This window comes from Rissa tridactyla, chromosome 1 (assembly GCF_028500815.1).
Source record: "Rissa tridactyla isolate bRisTri1 chromosome 1, bRisTri1.patW.cur.20221130, whole genome shotgun sequence".
Taxonomy (NCBI): domain Eukaryota; kingdom Metazoa; phylum Chordata; class Aves; order Charadriiformes; family Laridae; genus Rissa; species Rissa tridactyla.
Window position 1 is genome coordinate 163,024,058 of NC_071466.1, and position 22,038 is coordinate 163,046,095.

Sequence of the window (22,038 nt, forward strand, 5' to 3'; positions counted from 1 at the left end):
TGTTGATTGGCTAGCGTCTCCTTGGCGGGCCGGGGGCGGGGCCGCCGCACCTCCCGGGGCGGAGGGGCGGGCGCGGGGAGGGAGGAGGGCCGGGGTAGGGAAGATGGCGGCGGCGGAGCGGAGCCGATCCCCGATGGGGGGCTCCCCGGTACCGGCCTGTATGTTCGCCCCGGAGCCGGGTTCCCCGGGCGGGGGGCCTCGCGTAGCGGCGGCCGCCTGTCCCCTCCGCGCCGCCTTCGACGCCGAGGACGGCGAGGCGCTCAACGGCGAGCCCGAGATCGACCTCACCAGTAAGGTAGGCCCGGCGAGGGGGGGGGGCGCGGCGAGCGCCATCATCACCCCTCTGGGCCCTGCGCTGCCCTCTCCCCGGCGGCCGCCTTGCCGGCCGGGCTGCCCCCTGGCCCGGCCGGAGAGGGGCCAGCCCGATAGCCAGGGCCGGCCCAGCTCCCCTCGCCTCAGGAGGGCGAGGGGCCGGGGGGCCGCCGGAGTGGGTGTGTGCGGTGTCCCCTACCGCTCAGCAAGCGCAGGGTTTAAAGCCGGCAGCTGGTTTAACGTCTCAGCAACGTTTCTCCTCGGCGCCGGGTCTCTCTAGTTATCTCTGCCGCCAGTCGCGGTACTTCCCGGGGCTTCCTTCACGATCTTAAAAGCAGGTCACAGCTCGTAACTTTCAGGCACAGGGGCCCAGCGACGGGGCTGCCTTGCGCTCGCAGACCGGGTTACGACGACACAAGAAAAGGTTTGTTCACCGTACGCAGTTCCTTTCTAGGATCCGAGTGACAAAACCGTGTGGTGGTCTTATTTCTGTCAACCTGTTCTTGCTCACATCTTGCAGGAAGGTACATGGTAGTAATACGTGTATGCCAGAGCCCAACACAGGCTACATTAGCTGCCTTTCCACGCTGCCTTCTGTTTCCTCCCAGTTGGCTGGTCTCTTTAACCGTATACTTTTTGCTGCCAAGGGTTTGATGTATTGTGATGCCACCTCCCGCTCTAAAGTCTCCTGACAACTTGGTTCGTTCCGCTTGCGATTATATGATCCAGAAGTCAGCGTAGCTGGTGTTTCCTTCTGTTTTTCTGCCGTCCCCCCTCTTCATACTTGCAGCTGGAGTTGTTCCAAAGTCCTAAATTTTTCTTGCCTTCTGTGGAGAAATGGAGAGAGAGGAATTGTGGTGTGTGAATGTGGAAATGTTTGGTTTTGAGGGAAAGACCAGATATTTTACAATGTAGTACTGTATTAAAACAAATGTTATGAAGATGTCTCATAAAGAAGTAGAGAACAGAAATCAGACCTGCAGTATGTACTGAGCCACCTGTTCGTGCCTTAATGAGCTGGACAAGATTTTGATACAGGATGCCAATATCAATCTGTGCTTTGTCTTGGACGTGGCTGATGTGGAAGAGGGCCCAGGAGGACGCCAAGGGCTGCGTCACTGATTCTTGACAGCCAGGAACCTGACCAAAACTCTGACGAAGAGCGAGGAATGCTTTTCTCCCACAACCTCCATTGTGTTGTCAGCCTGTCTTCCATTCCTAGAAATCTGCAGGCACTATGGAGGTGACAGGTAAGAAATTTTTTGACCTTTATTATGAGTTACTTTTCCATATGGCAGTGTACACCTGCAGTCTTTTCCTTAGACGTTTCATTCATCCCCATCTTGGATGAAAGCTAAGACTATGCCCTGTGCCCCATCTCTCCAAGTTAGTCTCCCGCTATGTCCTCAAAACAAGAGTCCCATATGGTGAGAATGCAGTAGCTAACCTGCCTCCCTGCCCCGATTCCCCCACCTCTTCTGTCTTCCCAGTTGAATTGTTGCCCTCCAATTCCTGCTTAAAATGGTGATTCCCACTGTGGTCAGTTTGCTAGCTGCTACTTCTGTCCTGGTTTGACCCACTCCCTTGCTGTGTTACATACTTTCCTCCTAGTCCTCCCCCAGTGCATTCATTGTAAAGTGTGCTCCTTTTAGAGAGGAACACTTTGGGATTTGGTTATCAAGTGCACCTTGTTAGCTGGTCAAGCAAATACTTCCATTCATCATCACAAATTCATTTTCATGTCGATCTTAATGGGTGATTGTTTTCCCTTCAGTACCAACACACTGCATTAGTAATCGTATTCCAGGTCAAAACCATATCACACAAGGCTATTAGTGAAGCTGATACTTATTAGATTTACATTGACAACAGGACATTAATAGCACTTGAACTATGTATGTCCACACGAAATAGAAAGCAAAATATGACATTACAGAAGGTGCCTTTCCTCTTACTTCCCAATGGCTGATGGCAGCCTTCCAGCCTTGCAAAACGTCAGGCTGTGTTATTCCAATATAGAGCAGCAGTACATACCACATAGTATTTAGTTTCCCCTTAATCTTTATAGTTTGTCCGCCTCATGGATATGGGATGCTTCTTTTGTAAGGACTGCCTGTAGTAGTGCTGATATAACCTTAGCTCAATCTTAACAGTGTCTTGATATTGCTGTTAATTAATTAATATTATGGCCTCTTCCTTGCTGTCGGGCAGTGCAGAATGGCACAGTCCAACTTATCCCCCTGGAGTAAACTCAGAAAGCTGTAGCTATTATCCACCTCTAGTGTATGTTAATCCCAAAACTGATCAGAGGAAAGGTGGGGAAAGCCACCTCTCCCCAGAGATTGTGAAGGGACTTTAGAGATGTCATCTCAGAGGTGTGAGATATATTTCTTTCTGCTGTCATGAGAATAAAACAATAATTGGTGGTTACTTTTTTTGCCCTATAGGAAATCTGAGGTTGATAGACCCACATGGCTCCTACTGTTAACTGCTCAATGCCTGGCAAAGTGGAAAGAACAAAAGTGAAAATTTTTGACTTTGTGAAAACCTCTGGAAAACAAGAATACGTAGTGCAAGCATGGAGGGGATTGCTCAAAGATGAAAAGCAAAAAAAGCTGAGGGGCCAAGATGGAGGGCCTCTCTCCAACCAAGGAGATGGCAAAGAACAGGCTCCTTCTGTCCAGGAAGATAGCTAAAGAGATCTTCAGAACAGCTAGTAAAGTCTTGCAGTGACCTAGGAAACTGCAGAACTGGCTGGGGGCTGCAGAAGCAGCTGTTAGAAATTCTGAACCGTGTTGGAGGTGTGATCCATGAAAGCTGCTATTTGTTCTACACATCGTTCTCTTGATGTCCTGCTATGTCACATCAGCTGTAAGCTTCATCGGCCCCATTGTAGGCTTTGGTGGCAGCCTACCACTGGAACACCCTTCAGCAGCAACTTTGCACAGCAGTGAAAGCAGCAGGGTGGGGGAACAGTGTTTTGAGCTGATGCGTGTGGGTACCGTGCTGTTTGAGCCCCTAGCCCTCCTGTCTGGCACCATGAAGAAAGGCTACAGTGAGCTGCTCAGCTGAAACGTCCCCTGGTACTTTAGACAGCGCCCTGCCCGCTCACACTGCTGAAGCATTTGAACTCGTAGAAAAATGAAGCTGGTGATGAGACTTGAAGAAACTGAAGTTATTGTGCCTCTACGCTGATGGCCCCTGTTATTGATCTTTATGTGTATGACAGCCTGTTTAATAGATCTTCCCAAGTCCCTGACCTGTGTTGGTGCACTACCCTGAACAGTGAGCCTGTCTGCTGGGCTTCTAGGAATTCCTGAAAGCGCTTGCTGGGCAAAACAGGCCCTACACATCAACACACAGCTTTCCACTCCTGCCCTGATCAAGCCTCTGAACAGTTGCTGATTTGCCTCTCAATACATTTACATCCAGTGGTCTCCTTAAGAAGAAAACAAAACCAAAACAACTAATAAAGGCAAAACTCAGTCCTTTATAGTATGAAAGACTATGTGGCCTTCTAGATCACAATGCTTCGCTACCCTTTGCAGACCATGCCATGTAGTTAAAAGGCTTAGGTAGGGCATGTGTCTAAAGAGGCACGTGAAGGTGATTGTCTCTTTTGTAGCTGTCTGGCCCTTGCAAGCACATATGTGCTCTGTGTGACCCTTAACGTTTGAAGAAAGCGTTGCTTTGGCTGCCGAAAACCTTCTAACCAGCACTTGCGGCCTGTGCTTCAGTTTTCCAGATGCATGCACCGCTATGGTTTTGAAAGCTGCTTAAGCGTTATTTGTGGGGTTTTGGGTTCCCTTACACTCTAGATTTCTAATAAACGTCTTCATGAACTAGGTGGTAGTAGTAGTAGGTGGTAAAAGGTAGTTCCTCCTCAAATACACATTGCGTTAGCGGTGCTAGCAAGTCAGGCTGTGTTGGTAGAGAGTGTTGGGCAGGCTTGAAGATGTAATTAATCATTGTGAACTGCTGTAAACCATATGTTGTAGGCAAATCCAGCACAGATTTCGGACTGGCCTTAGTGCATAGTGAAGTACATCTTTCTGGGCATGACTTTGGAATGTGTATGTGAGGACAGCTAGTGGAAGTATGGATTTCATTGGGTGTTGTAGTGTGGCACAGGCGTGCCTACCCATAGGGCTATCGGTAGGTGATAACCTTTACAACTCTTACTAAAAGTACTTTTTTAACAGTAACGCATATCTCAATTGCAACAGTTATTAAGCCACTGTACCAGGATGCTCCACCACCAACAGACTTGTAACCAGCCTCTCTGGAGGCAGCCAGAGAGCAGGTAGCCAATTGGTCTTGAATGGGTGATGAAGGTCTCCTTGATCTGCCACTGCCACACCACCATTGCGGACACTCTGTACGGGTGTCCTCAGCTGTACTGTATGAGTGACACAGGTTTTTGCCAAAAATGATGCTACACCTTTCTGTTCTAAGAAAAATCCTTTCTGAAGCATTGTCGTCTTGTCCTCATTTTCCTATTTGTTTCCGAATGCAGCTCTTCACTGGTGAAATGTCCAAATATGCTCGTACAAACTGCTTTGTATGTCTGCCTGTCAGTGTTGTAGTGTAAAGTACCTAAAGTTTTGTTAGAAGTTTGAAACTAATGCATATTCGTGTTGTCTCCTTCCCCTCTGCCCTCTCAGAAAACAAAAGGGGAGATCAAGTATGAAAGGCTTTTGAGACGCCCTAGGTTTTGGTGTCTAGGTGTGCTCTGCAGTGAGATCTGGCTGGCTTCTTCTGGCTGTCCTGTCATGCTTTGTGGGACCAGCAGCACTCTGTGGAGTACCCAGCTAAGGAATTTCTTTGAAGGAAATAGCTCCTCCCCTTTCTGGTTTCCTTGCATGGAAACATGTATTACACAGAAGGAGAAGTGGGATGTTCACTTAAATGTGGCTTTTAAACATTGGTTACTTCAAAATGGGGTGCTTGGTATTCTTACTTGCTTTGAAGTATATCTTGCAACATAAATGAACTCTGAGCTCAGACAAATAACCTTGTGCAGTGTCACAAGGAAGTAGCTGTCAGCGAAGCTGGTTAAAAAAAAACAAAAACAAACAAACAAAAAAAAAACCCAAACAAAACCAAACAAACCACCAGAAAGCGGTCCTTGAAAAACAGCCTCCTCTTTCAATAAACAACACTGATTGATTGTCCTTACAACTGAAGCTGCTTGTGAAATTGTTTGCTTGATATCTGCAAATTGGATATTTAATCTTTTTTCCAGCTGGTGATGGTGAGTCCAACTTCAGAGCAGTATGACAGTTTGCTCCGGCAGATGTCAGAGAGAATTGATGAGGGATGTGGGGAGACCATCTATGTCATTGGTCAAGGATCAGGTGAGTATAGCTTCCTGAGGAAAACAACAAAGAACATTATAAGAAAAACCTAGTTCATCTAACTGGGCTGCTGCTGAAGGTAGTACTTACTTCTCCAGAATAACTTGGAAACCTTTGTAAAGTATAGTAGAACATGTGGGACAGATTCTTTTATTTTATTCCTGCCAGCAGCTGTCTTATGTAGTGGAGCTAACCGTATTTTTTGTATAAAATCATACAAGTTCTTTTTGTAAATAAGGCATAAGTTGTCTGAGCACACCAGGAAAAGACAAAGGATCTGAAATTACAATAGCAGCTCTAGTACAGATGTCCTTGATATTTGATTGAGGTCTTGGTCTGTCTGGTTTTGTTCACTTCTCCATTGTAAATAGCAATATTTTTACCTGACACGAATGTATTGGAGATGCCTAAAATAGCCAAAATATATGCTGCTTTCTTCGTTAGTGTGTGTCTGTACTATGGAGAGACAGGTTTTCCTTTTCTCAGCATGAGGCCTTTATTGTCACATTAACTCGGGTGTGACTGCAGTCATTTGCCTTTGCAGATTTTAGCAGTTAGCTTGGATTACGTTTTTGTTCTTTTTCACGATGTGAATATTTGCATCTGATGCTGGTAAAATAATATTGAATGTGGTCTTGCTTTGAAACTAAAATTTCTTTTCTGAATGCAAAATATATCTATGGCTATCGTAAGGCTAAAGGCTTGTTTCAAGCATGGTATATATCTGCTGGATATCAAGTTGTTATGATCAGACATTCTACCAGTTACTATGTTTGAGGAAGAATACAAAACCTTGGTCATCAGTGCCACGGTTGGCTGAAATAATGGAGGGAAGAAGTTATGTTACCATAGAACTATGTGCTTTTTGGGTTTTCTTGCTGTGTTGCGAAGCAGCCAACACAGAAGAGAAGCCAGGATTAGGTGGCCATTGGTCATGCAGCCAGGATCACAGGGATAATGCTGTCGTGTCCAAGCGAGCTTCCCACATGTAGTCCGAATCCTTGGTGTTTGGGATAACCACATCTGCAGCGGAGATCTAGCTAGTCGGGCTAGTAACTGCTTTCTCTTCTAGGATACCTTGTAAGGGTGTTAACTGGTGGTTGTTTCAATTATGTACTTAGAAGTGGACGTTTGTTTCTTAAAATAAGACCTAAAACTTCTGACTTCATTTTGGGTTGCTGCATGGTGAAGGAAGATGGGGCTCTCTTCTGTAAATTTGAAACAATAGCCAACAGAAAAAAATCTTGATATCCCTGCCACCGTCCCTCCTTCTCATTCACTTTGAGCGTCTGTGATTTTGATCCAGATGGTTGAGAAGCGAGTGAAGACTCCAGGAAGCTCACTACTTCATCAGTAGTGACCCCTCTCTTCCTCCCTTGGCTCTTACCCTCTCCTGTCCCCTACTTCTCATTCCCTGACTCTGACCCAAGACCCCAACCGTGATGCTTTTTCTTTTCCCCATCGTCTCAACAGCTTCTCAACCAGCTTATGAGCTAGGTTGTAAATCACCCAGCAGCTCTCCTTGTTGGAGAGCTGTGCAGCAGTTAAAATGCTGATTAGTTCGTGCAAACTGCAGTTACTGCTTACCACCTGGTGAGTCAGCTGTATATGTGAATGCACACACAGCAATAGCTTCGGTCATCCAGGTGCTATGTGGCTCTCCACCTTTGTGTGTTGTTTTTTTTACCCACAGAGGAGATTCTGGCCTGAAATCCATGCAGCTTCTCAGTACCTGCATTAAGAGAGCAGCTGAGAGCTGCGGTGGCCTTTAAACTGTCTAGATACTTGCCACCGACTTGGTCTGACTGTCAGCTCTTTGCTTGGGTGGGCTGTTCAGAGGCAGCAGTGCCTCCTGGGTTTTTTCTAGCCTTGTGTACGGTCAACGTTTCTTTCAATTGCCAGGAGGAAGGCAGTGAGACATGCCAAAAACATTGTTTTAACTGGAGTGTGTGGGGGCTAAAGAAATTGCTGTGCAGGCCAGACTTGCAGAAAATGTACGCTTGGGATGTGGTTTTATAAAATAAGCTGATTGTTTAAATTGGTCCCACATTCACTGGTTAATTGTGGTGATATTTCAGTCAGCTTTCCTTTTGTTAATGCTTTTCCCTTTCTTGCAATGCGAGAGGAGATGTTTTATCTGACTGAAGGAAATTGCACGCAAAGTACCTTCAGCGTGTGAAGTAAGGGAATTAGACAGAAATGTGTCTTTCTTGCCAATCCCTAAGTATTTTCTCATAGAAACTGTGAAGAAAACTCCTTTAGATGAAAGATGGTGCTTTTCTAGTATCTTTTAAGACTTAGAGTGAAGACCATCCTTTTTTATTGTGGGCAAAGGGTGCTTATTCTGTTCACATGGCTGGCATCTTCAGTCCACATATAAATCCCCACTGGTGTGAAATTCCCAGGCAGAATGACATTGCTGCTGGCTGTTGCAAGGCGGTGCTCACTGACTGCCCTTTGTCTCCTCAACGTCATACTAGATGGGACTGAATATGGTCTGAGCGAGGCAGACATGGAGGCATCCTATGCCACGTTGAAGAGCATGGCAGAGCAGATCGAGGCCGATGTGATCCTCCTGCGGGAGCACCAGGAGGCAGGGGGCAAGGTGCGCGACTACCTGGTTCGGAAACGTGTGGGTGACAACGACTTCCTGGAGGTCAGGTGAGGAGCTGGGTGGAGACAGGGTTAGTCAGCAGCCCAGCTGCATTTTTACCGTGTGAGCAGTCCACGATGCTGAGCCAGCAACGCTGATTCAAGTCTGGGTGTTGTAGCTACCCAACAGAGGGAAATGAGTTTGACCACTCCTTGCTAATGAAATCGCCTCTTTGTTGTTGCCGTCTCTTTTGTTAACAAACTGTTTGTGAAGATTTGCCTGTTTAGCTGAGGGCTGTTGCGCTCTGGATGACAGCTTCACAGTTTGGGGATCTTTTGTGGGCTAGAATCCCAGTAGGGAGTCACATGTGCGTGTGTGTCTGTACATATGTGCATATACGCACACTGCTGGAATACAATACTTTTGACTAAGGGTTCAATTCTATTCCAAGACTGTGATGATCCAAGTCACCTTTTAGTGGACACCTAATAGCTTGTGTAACATGACTTGAGAGTCTGCCCAGACCTGGATGGAATGGATTTCCACCAACATTTGCCAACAGCCATAATACCCACCTTTATCAGAGACAAGGAAGGAGATTGCTGTAGGAGAGGGTTTTCCTCTAAAGCATTTCGTTGTTGTTTGAGCTTTTCATTTTCTGGGAACAGCAATTTAAATTTCTCTGCTCTCCCTAGTGCCTGGTGCTACTGCAACATGACAAACACGAAAAAGGCAGAGGTATTCTAGACCAAGTTGGGATTTGGACTTTCTTTTGAATTGCCACGTGTATGTGTTGGACAGCATCAAGCAGTGTCAAGTTCAGCTGTCTGTGTTCAGGGCACCAGTGGAATATTTCCACAGTCTCCACATCCCAGTCCCCAGAGTCTGGAATCTTCGCTGTTAACTAACAACTGTGAAAGAATCTTTGCTCTACTTGTGAAGGTCTAACGTTCTTGAATCTCTCTTTGAGGGTTAGGCAGAAAAAGCTATTTTTTTGCAGGAGCAGTGGTGTTTGGTGGTTTGTTTGTTTTATTACTTGTTTGTTTCTTCATGTGTCAGATTTTACCAGGTTCCTTTTTCCTTTCCCTTCCAGGGTAGCAGTGGTTGGCAATGTGGATGCAGGCAAGAGCACGTTGCTAGGTGTCTTGACACATGGTGAACTAGACAATGGCCGAGGCTTTGCTCGGCAAAAGCTCTTCCGCCATAAGCATGAGATTGAGTCAGGCCGCACCAGCAGTGTGGGCAATGACATTCTGGGCTTCGACAGTGAGGGCAACGTGGTGAACAAGCCCGACAGCCACGGTGGCAGCTTGGAATGGACAAAGATCTGTGAGAAATCCACCAAGGTCATTACTTTCATTGACCTGGCTGGTCACGAAAAGTACCTGAAAACCACCGTCTTCGGCATGACCGGCCATTTACCTGACTTCTGCATGCTTATGGTAGGTAGCAAGAAAGATGTACGGTACCAGCAGGAGCGGGCTGTTCACAGCTTTAACAGCCTCAACTTCTTTCCTATTGCAAAGTGCCCGTGGGGCGGTGGAGGAGGCAGCATCTCACAAAGGTGGAGAACAGCACCCACTGTGGATATCTAGCCAGGGCTCTGAGGCAAGCGCCCCAGGACTGTGAGTCTCAGATGGGCCTAAGGTTTATGGTTCTTGAAAACTGAAAGATTCTAAACTTCAGAACACCTTGCTAAAATTGAGGAGCAGTGAGTCCTTAGCCGTTGTCCAACAGCATTTGAAATGAGCTGTGTTTGCTCATACAGGGCAACCTAATCACAGCCTATTGCATGTCTGACACAAGACCTTCTCCTAGCTCACTGCAGGGGGAACGTTTACATCACTGTTTCGTGTATCCCTGCTGTAGGTTGGCAGTAATGCTGGGATTGTTGGAATGACCAAGGAGCACTTGGGCCTGGCGCTTGCACTTAATGTTCCTGTCTTCGTTGTGGTGACCAAGATTGACATGTGCCCTGCCAACATCCTGCAAGGTGAGTCCTATAAGCTCTCTCCAGGGCTGTTTCTTACCTCTGTATGTGCTGTTGTCCTCAGCTTGGGTTGAAGAATTACTGCTGGAGGAAAGCTGCCTTACCTGGTTTTGACTGCATCTTAAACACCTTCCAGAAATCTGTCTTTTTCCCTTGCCCATTTTGTAGGCAGTTCACTCATAGTCACCATTTCAAAATTACCCGAGTTGGGGGACTCAGCTGGGCAACCCAAAAGTGTTTGCTACAGGATTCTGCTTAACCGAGCAATAAGGGGAGAAATTTACGGTTGGGGTTGTGGCTTTACGTTCTCTCTGGGTATTTAAACCTGGAGGGAAAGTCTGGAAGGTCTCTTGAAAGCTGCTTTCCTTCTTGCCCACGGTTTGAGTGTGATCTTAAGCTGTGATCAAACTTGTTCTCTGGCAGCTGTTAGGTGAAGGGGTAGCTGCTTGTTACATCCTGCTCACCTGGGCACTTCTCAGATACGCTGGCATAACTACAGCAGCTCCTTCTCTGAACAACCAACCAACACTTGATAAATCATGGTTCAAAGCAGCTGCATATGTGGGCTGTGGTAGCAGGACTGGACTGGACACAAGTGGGGATGGCAATGAGCAGCAGGGACTAGTGACTTTTTTGCTCAGCAGCAGTTAAAGCAGCCCCTCTACCCCCAGCAGTGGCCCTTTAACTTGACATTTTTTCAGGCCATGACCAACTCGCACCTTTAAAATTCTCTTGATGCATCTCCCACACCTTCAGGAACACGCTGTGGTTAGTTGGAACAATGATTTTTTTGATAATCAGTCCTGAGAATCAGGAAAGTGAATGCTCCCATCACTGTCTGTGGTTAGTTCATTATTGTAAAAATCCTAAATATGTTTCAGGTAAACAGACACATGTGATCAAAAGATAAGTTAAATATCTAAAATATCTGAAAGATAATTTAAATATTCAATAAAGATGTTTGGCAAATAAATGTAAGGCCTGACCATGAGATAATAACTGGGAAGGAAGGAGAAAGCGTGGCTCGGGGTGAGGAGAGGAGAGCTGCTCTTGGGAGAAGCCACTCCTGTGTCATGTTTTGTTTAAATTAAACAGACACAAGATTTGGCTCAATTATATCTGTGAAGAGCAGATGGCATGACTAGATGTTTGTGTTTCTGTATCCAAAACATTACTTTCCCATAGGCCATCATTTGTTCACAAAAACCCATCTAATTGTTTGACAATTGTAGAATATAAATGATTTGCTCTTTTAAGCCCTTACTAGCCTTTTTTTCCCCCCTCGCTTACTGTAAGCCACTTTGCAGGAGGCTGATGCTAGTGCATCAGGTAATGCCCCTGCTGGCTGATAGATATGCAGCTTAGAAAATAAATTTAAAAGAGGCAAAGAGATCAAAGTTGCAAGCCATGAGATTTTCCCCAAAATACTTATTTCTGGATCTTGTCCACCTACACTGTCCTAGTCTGCGATGGCGATCTTTACCTCTTTGACGCTTCTCTAACCTTCTAGGGTAGGTTGGTTGCCAGGCAAAGTGTGTTGAGGTTTGTTTGGTCAAAATTGATTTCTAATTCACGTATTCTCAAATATGTCGCTTCATTGAATTCAATATGAAAAATCCTTTATAGTACTAGGAAATACATTGTAACCGCTTATACCTAATAACAGACACCTATAAAATGTCTACTTCCCAGCATTGCACTTGCAGATGCAAATATGTATGTCTGTTCATGTATGGTGTCGCTTGGCAGCAAGCTAACTGGCATGAAATGGAAGATGGAATGGCTCCTAAGTCCTTCCTGGGCTCCAGCAAACTCATAGTCTTACTCACGCACCTTTAGCCATCTTCTCCTGTCTTATTTGTGGCAAAAGCACCAGTCTCCCTTTGGGGAGAGACCCCACAAAAGCGATTTGTAAAGACGGGAGATGCTGCCCTAACAATATTCATTTCACCCTTTAAGAAACCCTGAAGCTGTTACAGCGACTGCTGAAGTCCCCAGGGTGCAGGAAGATTCCCGTGCTGGTTCAGAGCAAGGATGATGTCATTGTAACAGCCTCCAACTTCAGCTCAGAGAGGTAACGGGAGTAGAGGAGAGTTGTTTCTCTTTCGATCCTATTTGGAGACCGGGTGAGAAGATTCAGAAAGAGAATCCCATTGTCTAGATGTGTGAAGGTTGCATCTGCCCTGTGGTGTGTTGATTCCATAAGAATGTGTTGATTCTGAGATTGACCTGCTTGTGTTCCCCTCTCTGAGACAGAAATGAGAGGCTGCTTCTGGGCAGTCTGCAGAAGATGGCAGGGTATTCGGCTTCCTTCAGTCCTGGAACCTTACACCTATTCCTGAAAGTCATTAGAAGGCAGAGGCAATGTTGCAGGTTTTCAGACATGGGGTGTTGTGCATCTGACTGCTTGCCAGGCTCTCCCTTCCTAGCACTGTGTATTGAATTCAGTCCCAAGATTTTGGATGTCTCCGTACACGTGGAATTCCAGGCAGGGAGGTGAACTAACTCCACTTTCATCAATTTTTCTTTACAGGATGTGCCCAATTTTCCAGATTTCAAATGTCACTGGGGAGAACCTAGATTTGCTGAAGATGTTTCTTAATCTCTTGTCTCCACGGACCAGTTACAGGGAAGAAGAGCCAGCAGAATTCCAGATAGATGATACTTACTCTGTCCCGGTAAGGGGCCTGGTATTTGAAGAATTTTCTGCTCCTTCTTTCAGGTTGAAGAAGGCATCTTCCCTAGAGAGGGGAGTTCTAGGACTCTTCTGATAGTGTGGCTGAGTGACCCCAATTACTGTTTTTTCTTTTTTGGCATAGGGTGTAGGAACAGTTGTGTCTGGGACGACACTGAGAGGCCTAATCAAGCTAAATGACACCCTGCTGCTGGGGCCAGATCCCCTTGGCAACTTCCTACCTATTGCTGTCAAGTCCATCCACCGCAAGAGAATGCCCGTCAAAGAGGTGCGGGGAGGCCAGACCGCCTCCTTTGCTTTGAAAAAGGTGAGATGATCTGCTCTAGACCCCAAGAACGGGAACCATCCTCCTAATTTTAGAGTGCTCTTGGAGTTCAGCTGCAATGAGACTGCTTCTGCAAATCTCAGCTGCCACATTTCACAGCGCATTAAAAATCCCATAGAACCTCTGTGGGTCCTACGTCCCAGTTGTTCCACCTGACAGCAGCGGGACCCAAAGTAATGAAGAATAGTGTTGGAGATGTGTAACAAAGCAGAGGCATTGCAAGAAAAGTTTTCTCTTGTGCTCCAACTGCATTAGTGGCCTAGGCAGGGTATTTACACTATTCCTCTCAATTTGTAGGATCAGCTGCATGATTTGAGGTTTAAAAATCAGCAAAATTTGATGTGATTCCTCTCGTGGAAGGTTTCTGTCAATAGAAGCTGCACTGATTTTAAGGAGATCTAGTTTAAGCTATACCAAACTTCATGTGTTCAGTCTTATCATTTTGTGTTAACAGTCATGCTTTTGGAGAGATCATCTGCTTGAGTAATGTGCAACCAGGATGCATTTTTTGCTTTTAAAGGATCAGTGAGTTAAAACTTCTCTGACAGTGTCCAGCATTCCCAGCACTCTAACTAAAGCTTCCTCAGAAACTTCAGCTGAATTTGATTTTTGCAACCTTTGCATAACATCATTACATACTGCTAAACAGCTCTGGCTTTGCCTTTTGGTGAGCACGAGTTAGTATCTGTGAAATCCCGTAGGATCCTTCTGGATGTAGTCAGCCAGAGAAGCAAATTTCTTCCCTGGAGAATCATGCTACGGGTTTTTTGTGTCTTTGCTTTTCAGATCAAGCGTTCTTCCATCCGAAAAGGCATGGTAATGGTGTCACCCCGCCTGAATCCACAAGCATCGTGGGAGTTTGAAGCAGAGATTCTGGTGCTCCACCATCCCACCACCATCAGCCCACGATATCAGGCCATGGGTATGTGTCTCACCATTGTCTCATCTTTGTTTCCCAGTGGTAATAGTTTGTATCAGCTCTAGCCTGAGATCGTTTTTCTCCTGATGGCTCTGTCAGACTAAATATAAGACATAGTTCCTGGTTTGATCTTTGCCAGCAATGCATCGGGGAGAAGGGAGGGAGCTGACAGAGGAGAGTGGCGAAGGCTGTAAGTAAAAAGGAGATGCGTGACTCCAAGTGTACTTGGAGCTTGCCTGAGCCAGATCTCCATGGTGCAAAGCTTCTTCAGCTTCAAATGCTGACTGAGAGACTCATTTAGGTGCTGCCCTCTAGCCTGGCTGCTTGGCCTGTAAGATTGTATTGAGGATGCTTCAACAAAGTCTCCGTTCGAAGGCAAGTGTTCTAGCTGATATGTGTTTTCTTTTTGAGGACAGAAAAAAGACCCATATAGTCTTTGGTACATAGTGGATTTTTACCTTCCAAACTCAACGCTATTAGCTGTAGGGTAGCGAGAGCTGCCTGAGATGTCTGTCTGAAGCTTATTCCACTAATGGCACTGGCTGTTGAAAGCCTTTGTGCATTACATTCACAGTGCATTGTGGCAGCATCCGTCAGACGGCCACGATTCTCAGCATGGACAAGGACTGCCTGCGGACGGGGGACAAAGCCACAGTGCACTTTCGCTTCATCAAAACCCCGGAATATTTGCATATAGACCAGCGTCTGGTCTTCCGTGAAGGCCGTACCAAAGCTGTGGGTACCATCACTAAGGTAAAGGCTGAAGAGTCCGACTTTTTTTTTGCCCATTAGCTACTTCTGGCACTGAGAAGCCAGCAGGAGAATCCAGATAGCTCTGGAAAATTGAGGAAGAGGCCGTCCTTTGATCACAAACGTCAGCCCTGACAGGGGTTGCAGATGACTGATGTGCTTTGTCGTGTGGTGGGTTTTAACTGGTGTGAATGAGGGAATGCGAAGCAGGGGGTGAGCCAGGTGCCTCTGGTTCTTACGGCTTGGTCTCTTTCTCACAGCTTGTAGCTGGTCCCTTTGAGTCATATTGAGGAGGGCTGAGTGTCACCTCAACTGAGTGGCCCTTTCCACCCTGTAAGGGTTCTTGAGGGCAGCCCAGGGGCCTAGATTTCTTTGAACAGCTGCTGCTGCCTCCTTTTCCCGATGGCTATTGGTATCAATTCTCTCAAAGCTTTTTCTTAAAAAGCAGCATTGAACCTTGCCATATCGGCCTAGCTATTTTAATGCTGATTTTGGCCTCTCCGTTTGTAATTTGCAGTTACTCCAGACCACCAATAACTCGCCAATGAATTCCAAGCCACAGCAGATCAAGATGCAGTCAACCAAGAAGGGAGCTGTTACGAAACGAGAGGATGGTGTTCCCCCAGCTGGGACAGCAGCTGGAGGCCCACCAGCTGGGGACGAGGCCCCCTCAACAGCTGCAGCACCACTGACACCTACTGCCCTGCAACCATTGGTAAGTGAGGAAAATATCACATCTGTCCTAGCTGTTTGCATCCTGGTTCGTCATCTGTTAGAGGAAGGGCACTCTAAAGCACAAGCATTATCCCCTCATACCCTTGAACTCACCTTGGGACTCGGTGTGCAACAGAAACAAATAGAAATATAAGTAGTCTCACAGCAGAAATCGGAATTCTTTGATGGCTGGATGACTCCTCATGACTGACCTTTCAGCAGCTAGCAGCTTAGGGTCCTAGGACAGTTCAGGTTGGACTTCAGGAAGTGTCTAGTCAAACCTTCTGCTCTAAATAGGATTAGCACTGAGGTTAGACCAGGTTGCTCAGGGTTTTATCCAGTCGTGTCTTGAAAAGCTCCAAGGAGGAAGACTGAACAACCTCCCTTGGCAACCTGTTTCACTACTTGACTGTCTCCGTATTCCCAGTAGCTGAACTAATGAAGCATCTAACAACCAGTCACAGAATGGGTCTCTGCTGTTTGAATGAGAAGTAGAACATCCCTACGCTAGAGAATTTACAGCTTAAGTAGTAGTATCAGACACAGGTCGTCTGCCCTGTCAAGGAGAGAGGGTGGAGATATCCAAGGAGGAGGAAAGGCTTATCTTTTTCGAGAGAAATTTATCCAGGTTGTTTTGTTGGTTAGGAGTTCTCAGCTCAGCGTGTCTGAGGATACCTAGCCTCTCTAGTCTGAAAGGAATGGAAACTCAATTCTTACTGCAGGCTTTGTGAGCTATTTATCAGCTTTATTCCATGGGTCTTCTTGCAGCATACTTAACTAGTAAGTGAAAGGTTCAGGAACTGACTCTGTCAAGAGACCTGGTCAGTGTTCCCCCTCTCAGTTTTAGTGGTCTTTGTTGTCCTTGGTCAAATCTCGCCCTCTTGAGCCAGGCTGGCTGCTGAAGGAGGGCCCTCTCCAGGGGTTCTCTCCCTCTGCACATGCCTGTGACTTCTTACAGATCCCCCATCTCTTCCTTGCCTTGTTGTAGCGTTACTGTGGTTGTAAGTAGTTCTCCCAGCTTGCTCTTTGTTTTGTCCCTCCCCCTGAGTGTCTGTGTTGCTTTTGTTCTTGCTTACCTCTGCCTCTCTCTCCTTGCTCCTTCCCCTCAGCCTGCGCTGGATGAGGAGCCCCACATCCGTGAGGGCAATAAGGTATTTGCCTGCTTTAAAAGAACATTTGGCTTGCTGGCCTGAGGTTGGGAACAGAGTCAGGTTAGCAAGAGAGCCCTGGTTGGGGGGCGGGGGGCTCTCATTCCATTCTGCTCAAAGCCAAGGGAGTCTGAGGCTTCGATTCCCCAGATGCCAAGCTCCATGGTACCTGCTGACTCTCACAGGAGTGAAGTGTTCAGAAAATTGGGAAACCAGGTCTTCCCCCGCTTGAAAGGCCGAACTTCATGGTGTATCTGTCTCTCCTCCTTCCTTCGTGGTGCGTCTGTCTGCCTTATCTCCTTCCTGCAGTGGTAGGAAGCTGATCAGTCGCCACTGCCCTCTTGCTGTCTGGACGTGTGTGTAATCCATCTGAAACCCTGCTGTGTCGATATTCTGATTCAGAGATTGCTGCACACTAAAATGTATCTTTTTGTTTTTCAGTCAAAAGTTGGAGGAGGAGGCCGGCGACGTGGGGGTCAGCGCCATAAAGTGAAGTCTCAGGGAGCCTGTGTGACTCCTGCCAGTGGCTGCTGAATTTCTTACTCCTCCTCCCTCTGAGGAATTCCTCCCCTTCCCTTCATTTCTTATCCAAAAGATCCAGAGCAGCTTAAACCAAAACCCATCCCAGCTGATTGGCTGCAGAAGAATCGTCCCTCCTCCCTGAAGGAAGTTTTGGAGAGGAGCATAATTTATAAGCTAATGAAGGTGATAAGACACACAGAACTGAGTAACTGACACCTTCCTCCTCCCCCTGTCAACACATTTTTGTACATCATGGGCTTAGTTTTTATTCTTATTAGTTTTTATTATATTTTGTGTGCATGAAGATGAGGAGAGTCTGGATAGAACTGCGAAGAGCCAGTTAGCTGCCTCCCTCCTCCCTCACCCCATTCTGTCCACAGGACTTGCTGCTCTCCTCCTATTTGCTGTCTCAGATCCAGGGGTTATCAAACACCTGAAATTTCAGACTTGCAAAGGTTAAAACACGTTGCTTAGGATGGCTCCAAGAGGGCATTGTTTCCTCACCACTGTGGCCCTGGGACAAATATGTTTCTGGATTCCCTCCATCTTAAACTATTTCTAAGTGGGTTTAATTTAAAGTTGTAGTGACTGAAGTTTGAAGGTCATTATTTGGAGATCTAAGAAGGACGCAGATTGAAAAGCAGTTCTGGATGTTAAGTTGAGGAATCCTATACTAAATATCCTTCTCAAATACGTTGATAGCACTTAAGATTTAAATTCGAGACAGAATTAAATGGGCAGTCATTTGCCTATCCTGTTCCCCTTCCCATCGTGCTGTTTTTCCTATTGTTTGTTCAGCGCACGTTGGAGCAAATCTGACCTGCCTCTTGTGGCTGCGGCAGCTCAATTGACAGTATTAAGAATATAGTGCAGGAACACTCGGTCCATCCCTTGAGCCAGAGAAAGCCTTCTCGCCTCCATGGACAGAGATCACAGGTGGGAATATACCTTTGGAACGGAGACACCAGGAAAACATGACCTTCCTTTGATTTTATTTACTCCAAGATTTGCCCAGTCTTTTCTGGAACTCACTGGCCAAACTTTGCCATGGCAGAGGTATAATTTATCTTCTCCCCTCTTGGCCGAAGAGGATTAATGATGAATTGGTACCAAATTTATAGAAGTGCTTTCAGGTTTGAAAGTACATGGTAATTTTTCTGACTTTCACTTACTACTTTTTTTTAAGATTGTATTTTTTTGTTTTAATGACAAATTCTAGCCTCTGCAGGAAGGCCCTGCCAGGACGGTCTACGAATTAACTTTATTGTTATCATGTGTTTTTTTTTTTTTTAACCCTGGGTTGCACAAGTGATCAATTCCCTGCTTATTTTCATCTCTCTTCTTCTAACCCTGCCTCTTCGCTTCGCTCCCGTGAGGACAGGAGTTCTCCTCTGCCGGTTTGTGGTGAGCTGTGGGAGCGTGGTAGCATTTTGAGGGAGGAAGTGGCATCCTCAGCAAATCGTTGCTCTCCCCAGCAGGTGCGGTCAGCCGCGGTTTCTTTGAGGGCTTCCTCCTCCAATGAAGGACTTTTCTTTTAATTAGAGGGAGACTGAAAGGTTTCTGTCCCTCCTTAGCGGGTTGTTCCTGTTTCTCACTCTGTGGCACTTGTGTGGAGTTCATTCCAGTTCACCTTGTGATGCGAGGTAGGCTTTCAAGCGGGCTTGGGGGGCGGGGTGGGGGGGGAAGAGCGCATCTCCCGATGCCAGCACCAGCACTCCAAGAGCATTAAGCGGCTTGGGAGAGGTGAGGAATGTGGTTTGGAGATGAGGATACTTTGCCTTAGAGACTGCGGTGCCCTGAGTTGTGGGTGGAAGCGGGGAGGTCAGACGGTCCTTTCCAAGCTATGTGCCTAAATACCAGCACTCCCCTGGTGAGGGAGGAACTATAGGCGGCTACAACACTAATAGCACCCGCATTGTGAGGGGGTGTGAAGTGTGGCTAAGCAGGGCACGGGGGCCTCGTTCATTTGTCTTCTGGCCCTGTAGCAGCATCAAACTGCATCTGATTTCACTGCCCTCTGCTCCCGAGGGGAGCAGGGAGCTCCAGGCGGTTTTCTTTTTTCTCCATTCCTTGTGCTCCAAATGAAGGAGACTGCCAAGACTGGAAGAGGGTTTACTTCAGTTTGTGCAAAGGAGGTGGTGTGATCTCTCTTTTGTGACCAGCATTCAAAGATCACTCAGGCTGGTGTGATCTATAAAATAAATTTTAAAAAAGTTTGTTCCAAGTTAAAGTATGTCTTGTTGCTTTTTTTTGTCCTGACGGAAGACCAGCAGCTGCTGCTTTAATGCCGAAAGCCAGACCAAGCGGGTTTGCCTGGCACCGCTGCTCCTTTGCTGGCTACGAGAGGAGGCTGCGTTTGTAGTGGTGGCAGGGGAGGGCACACTGTGCCGCAGGAGAGCTGCTGCTGAGCCCCGACAGCTTTTCTGCTGCTAAGGTTTAGTGCTTCTCGGTGGCAGAGCGGTGAAATGAGAACGCTTGCATGGGTTGAGCTGTGCTGGGGAGATGCGTATGCATGTGTGTGAAGAGCTGCTATGGCAAATCACTTAGGTCCAACTTCATGGGAGACACGGTGCTAGAGGATGCAGTTTGAACACAGCCCTGCCACTGCCTGCGTAAGCTTGTGCTTCCCCGGGCCCTCGCAGCGATTTGCACCTCACCTGTTTCCGTAAATACAGCGGGACGCTCCAGGGGTTGGAACGGGCCTTTTCCTGCCTCCTCGGTGGATCTCAGAGGTTCGTGAAGGCTTTTCGTGCCCTGCACGCCCCTTTCCTAACACAGGTAAGTGTTGGGCTGGGAGCTGGTCGTAGACTGAGCAAAAGCCCACCAGCCCCTCCACTACTGACACTGCGATGAGTGGAGATGCTGCTGGAGGTGTGCTCACCCCTCTGCTCATGGCTACACTTGAACCTTTGGTCCTGAGCACCTCACGGCCCATCTGTTGTCCATATCAATTTTTCTGTCTGCCACCCTCCCCATTTTTCTGCGTCCCTCCCCAAGATGGGACACTGATAATGTGCCCAGTGTCCCTCTCTCCCCAGGCAAAACCCATGAGGGCAGATCTAGGGCCAGCAGAGAACAAGCCTTTCCCTAGGGTGGCCCTCTGTAAGGGGCTCTTCAACGCAAGCCTGCCTCCAGCCCATCCTGATGAAGCTGATGCCAGTATGACCCTCCCGAAGCTCAAGCCAGTCCCGTTTCCCTTTTTGTAGCCTTTTTTTATTCTCTAGGTTAACTTCCTCAGACCAAGGACAATTAAATATTTCCTTTCTACTTGCTCCTTAGCTGCCTGCTCAGTTAGTTTACAGCCCACGTTAATGAAGAGGCAGCAACGTACAGCTACCCGTAGCTATGATTAGTGTCAGGCTGAGCCTTGTTTGCCATTCCTCCTGGCCGAGGACAGACTGATGCCCAGGGACAGCTTCCAGGCCACTGCAGGATGGACTGAGCACACAGCCATGGTCTGTCACAGCCCTAGACTGCTGGAAGTCATCATCAAAGGCACAGTATTTTGATTTTAATTATCCCGAACTATTCCAAGTCTTTAGGAGCATGGCTTGTTCTCATCATTGCTCCAAGCAGCTTTTGCATCCCAGAGCCTGCTCGATGACAAGGTGAAAACTGCTGACCTTAGAGGGGCTGGAAAATAAGGATTTGCCATGAGAATACATAGACAGAGCTATTCCTGGAGCTCCTCTGTCTGCTAGCTGTGCATCATTCCCACCAGCAACACAAAAAGCTCACAGCAGTTTTGATACAATTTATTTGTCTTGGTCTTTTTTTTTTTTTTTTCCCTTGCATAGGCATAAGTTACAATCTGTTGATTAAGAAATAAAATGAACAAAACAGTGCAGCATTTGCAACAGGCTACAGCATCAAATCCCAACTCGGCTCCTGGCTGTAGCCATCTGTTTCTGCAGGGCTAATTCATAACACGTGTGTAGGGCAAACCGGGAAGGAGGGAGAAGAGAGGAGGGAAAGGGAGTAAATAAGGGAAAAAATCTGCTCTGCCAGCTGTTTCGCGTTTCTCCTGCCTCGCCAGGCTCATCTGCATCAGCACTAGGATTAAATACCCCTGGGCAGAGCTGCGCGGTGCTGACGCAGCAGTTTTATGGGCCCTCTTTTCCCCTTGCAGCTCGGGAAAGCGCTCCAGCGATGCTGGGGGCTGCTGCTGCGAGAGGCAGCCGGTACCCAGCCCCGCTGCAGAATTTTGGGGCGGGGGGGTGAAAAATAGCACGTAACCTCAGCATGCCTTCCTGGGCATCCCCACGCAGTCGGCATGGCGAGGCCTCTCAAACCAGCCCTAGCCTCTAGGGAAGGGCATGACCCCCCCCCAGGGTGAGCTCTCACTGGTGTTTCCAGGGTGTTTTACCCCAGAACAGCAGAGACTTTCATCTCCAAAGGACAGTAAAACCAAATGCTCCCTACTCCCTAACCTGTGGTTAACACCTCCTTGCAAAGAGCAGAGACACCACCGCAACCGCCCCCCCCCCCCCCCCCCAACTCCATTCCTGGGGAAAGAGGTTCCCCTTTCCCACCTCTCGCCAGCATGCTCCATTCACCATGAAGCCATTTTTTTCTTGGGTGAAGGTCCTGTTCGCCCAGCCCAGAGGCCAGGGAGACAGAGGGGAGGTAAGAAAAAGGGGTTTTCCAGCTTTGTGGGTTATGGCATTTGCTCCAGCTGCCAGAGAACCCCCGGGGAAGAGGGAGAGCTTCATC

At 47.4% G+C, this 22,038-nt stretch overlaps 1 protein-coding gene across 5 annotated transcripts; it reads left to right on the forward strand.

The window, feature by feature from the left end:
• The first annotated feature begins 68 nt into the window (after positions 1–68).
• On the forward strand, positions 69–19,542 carry GTPBP1 (GTP binding protein 1). Of its 5 annotated transcripts, none has more exons than XM_054203873.1 (12): positions 69–295; positions 5,558–5,669; positions 8,150–8,330; positions 9,356–9,704; positions 10,132–10,255; positions 12,212–12,326; positions 12,786–12,930; positions 13,072–13,254; positions 14,059–14,194; positions 14,766–14,944; positions 15,459–15,656; positions 17,245–19,542. In XM_054203873.1, exons 1-12 carry the CDS (start codon positions 104–106, stop codon positions 17,335–17,337), a joined length of 2,007 nt encoding a protein of 668 aa, XP_054059848.1. In that variant the 5' UTR covers positions 69–103; the 3' UTR covers positions 17,338–19,542. The 5 variants fall into 5 exon arrangements, with proteins under 5 accessions (XP_054059848.1, XP_054059883.1, XP_054059877.1 ...); XM_054203902.1 differs by lacking the exon at positions 69–295 and adding an exon at positions 373–1,562; XM_054203892.1 differs by lacking the exon at positions 69–295 and adding an exon at positions 3,544–3,787.
• The last annotated feature ends 2,496 nt before the right edge of the window (positions 19,543–22,038 follow it).

Coding starts and splice junctions, on each gene's coding strand:
- GTPBP1 (XM_054203873.1), top strand. CDS start 104: ATGGCGGCGGCGGAGCGGAGCCGATCCCCGATGGGGGGCTCCCCGGTA. Junction 296..5,557: donor AGATCGACCTCACCAGTAAG/GTAGGCCCGGCG, acceptor TCTTTTTTCCAG/CTGGTGATGGTGAGTCCAAC. Junction 12,931..13,071: donor ATGATACTTACTCTGTCCCG/GTAAGGGGCCTG, acceptor TTTTTGGCATAG/GGTGTAGGAACAGTTGTGTC.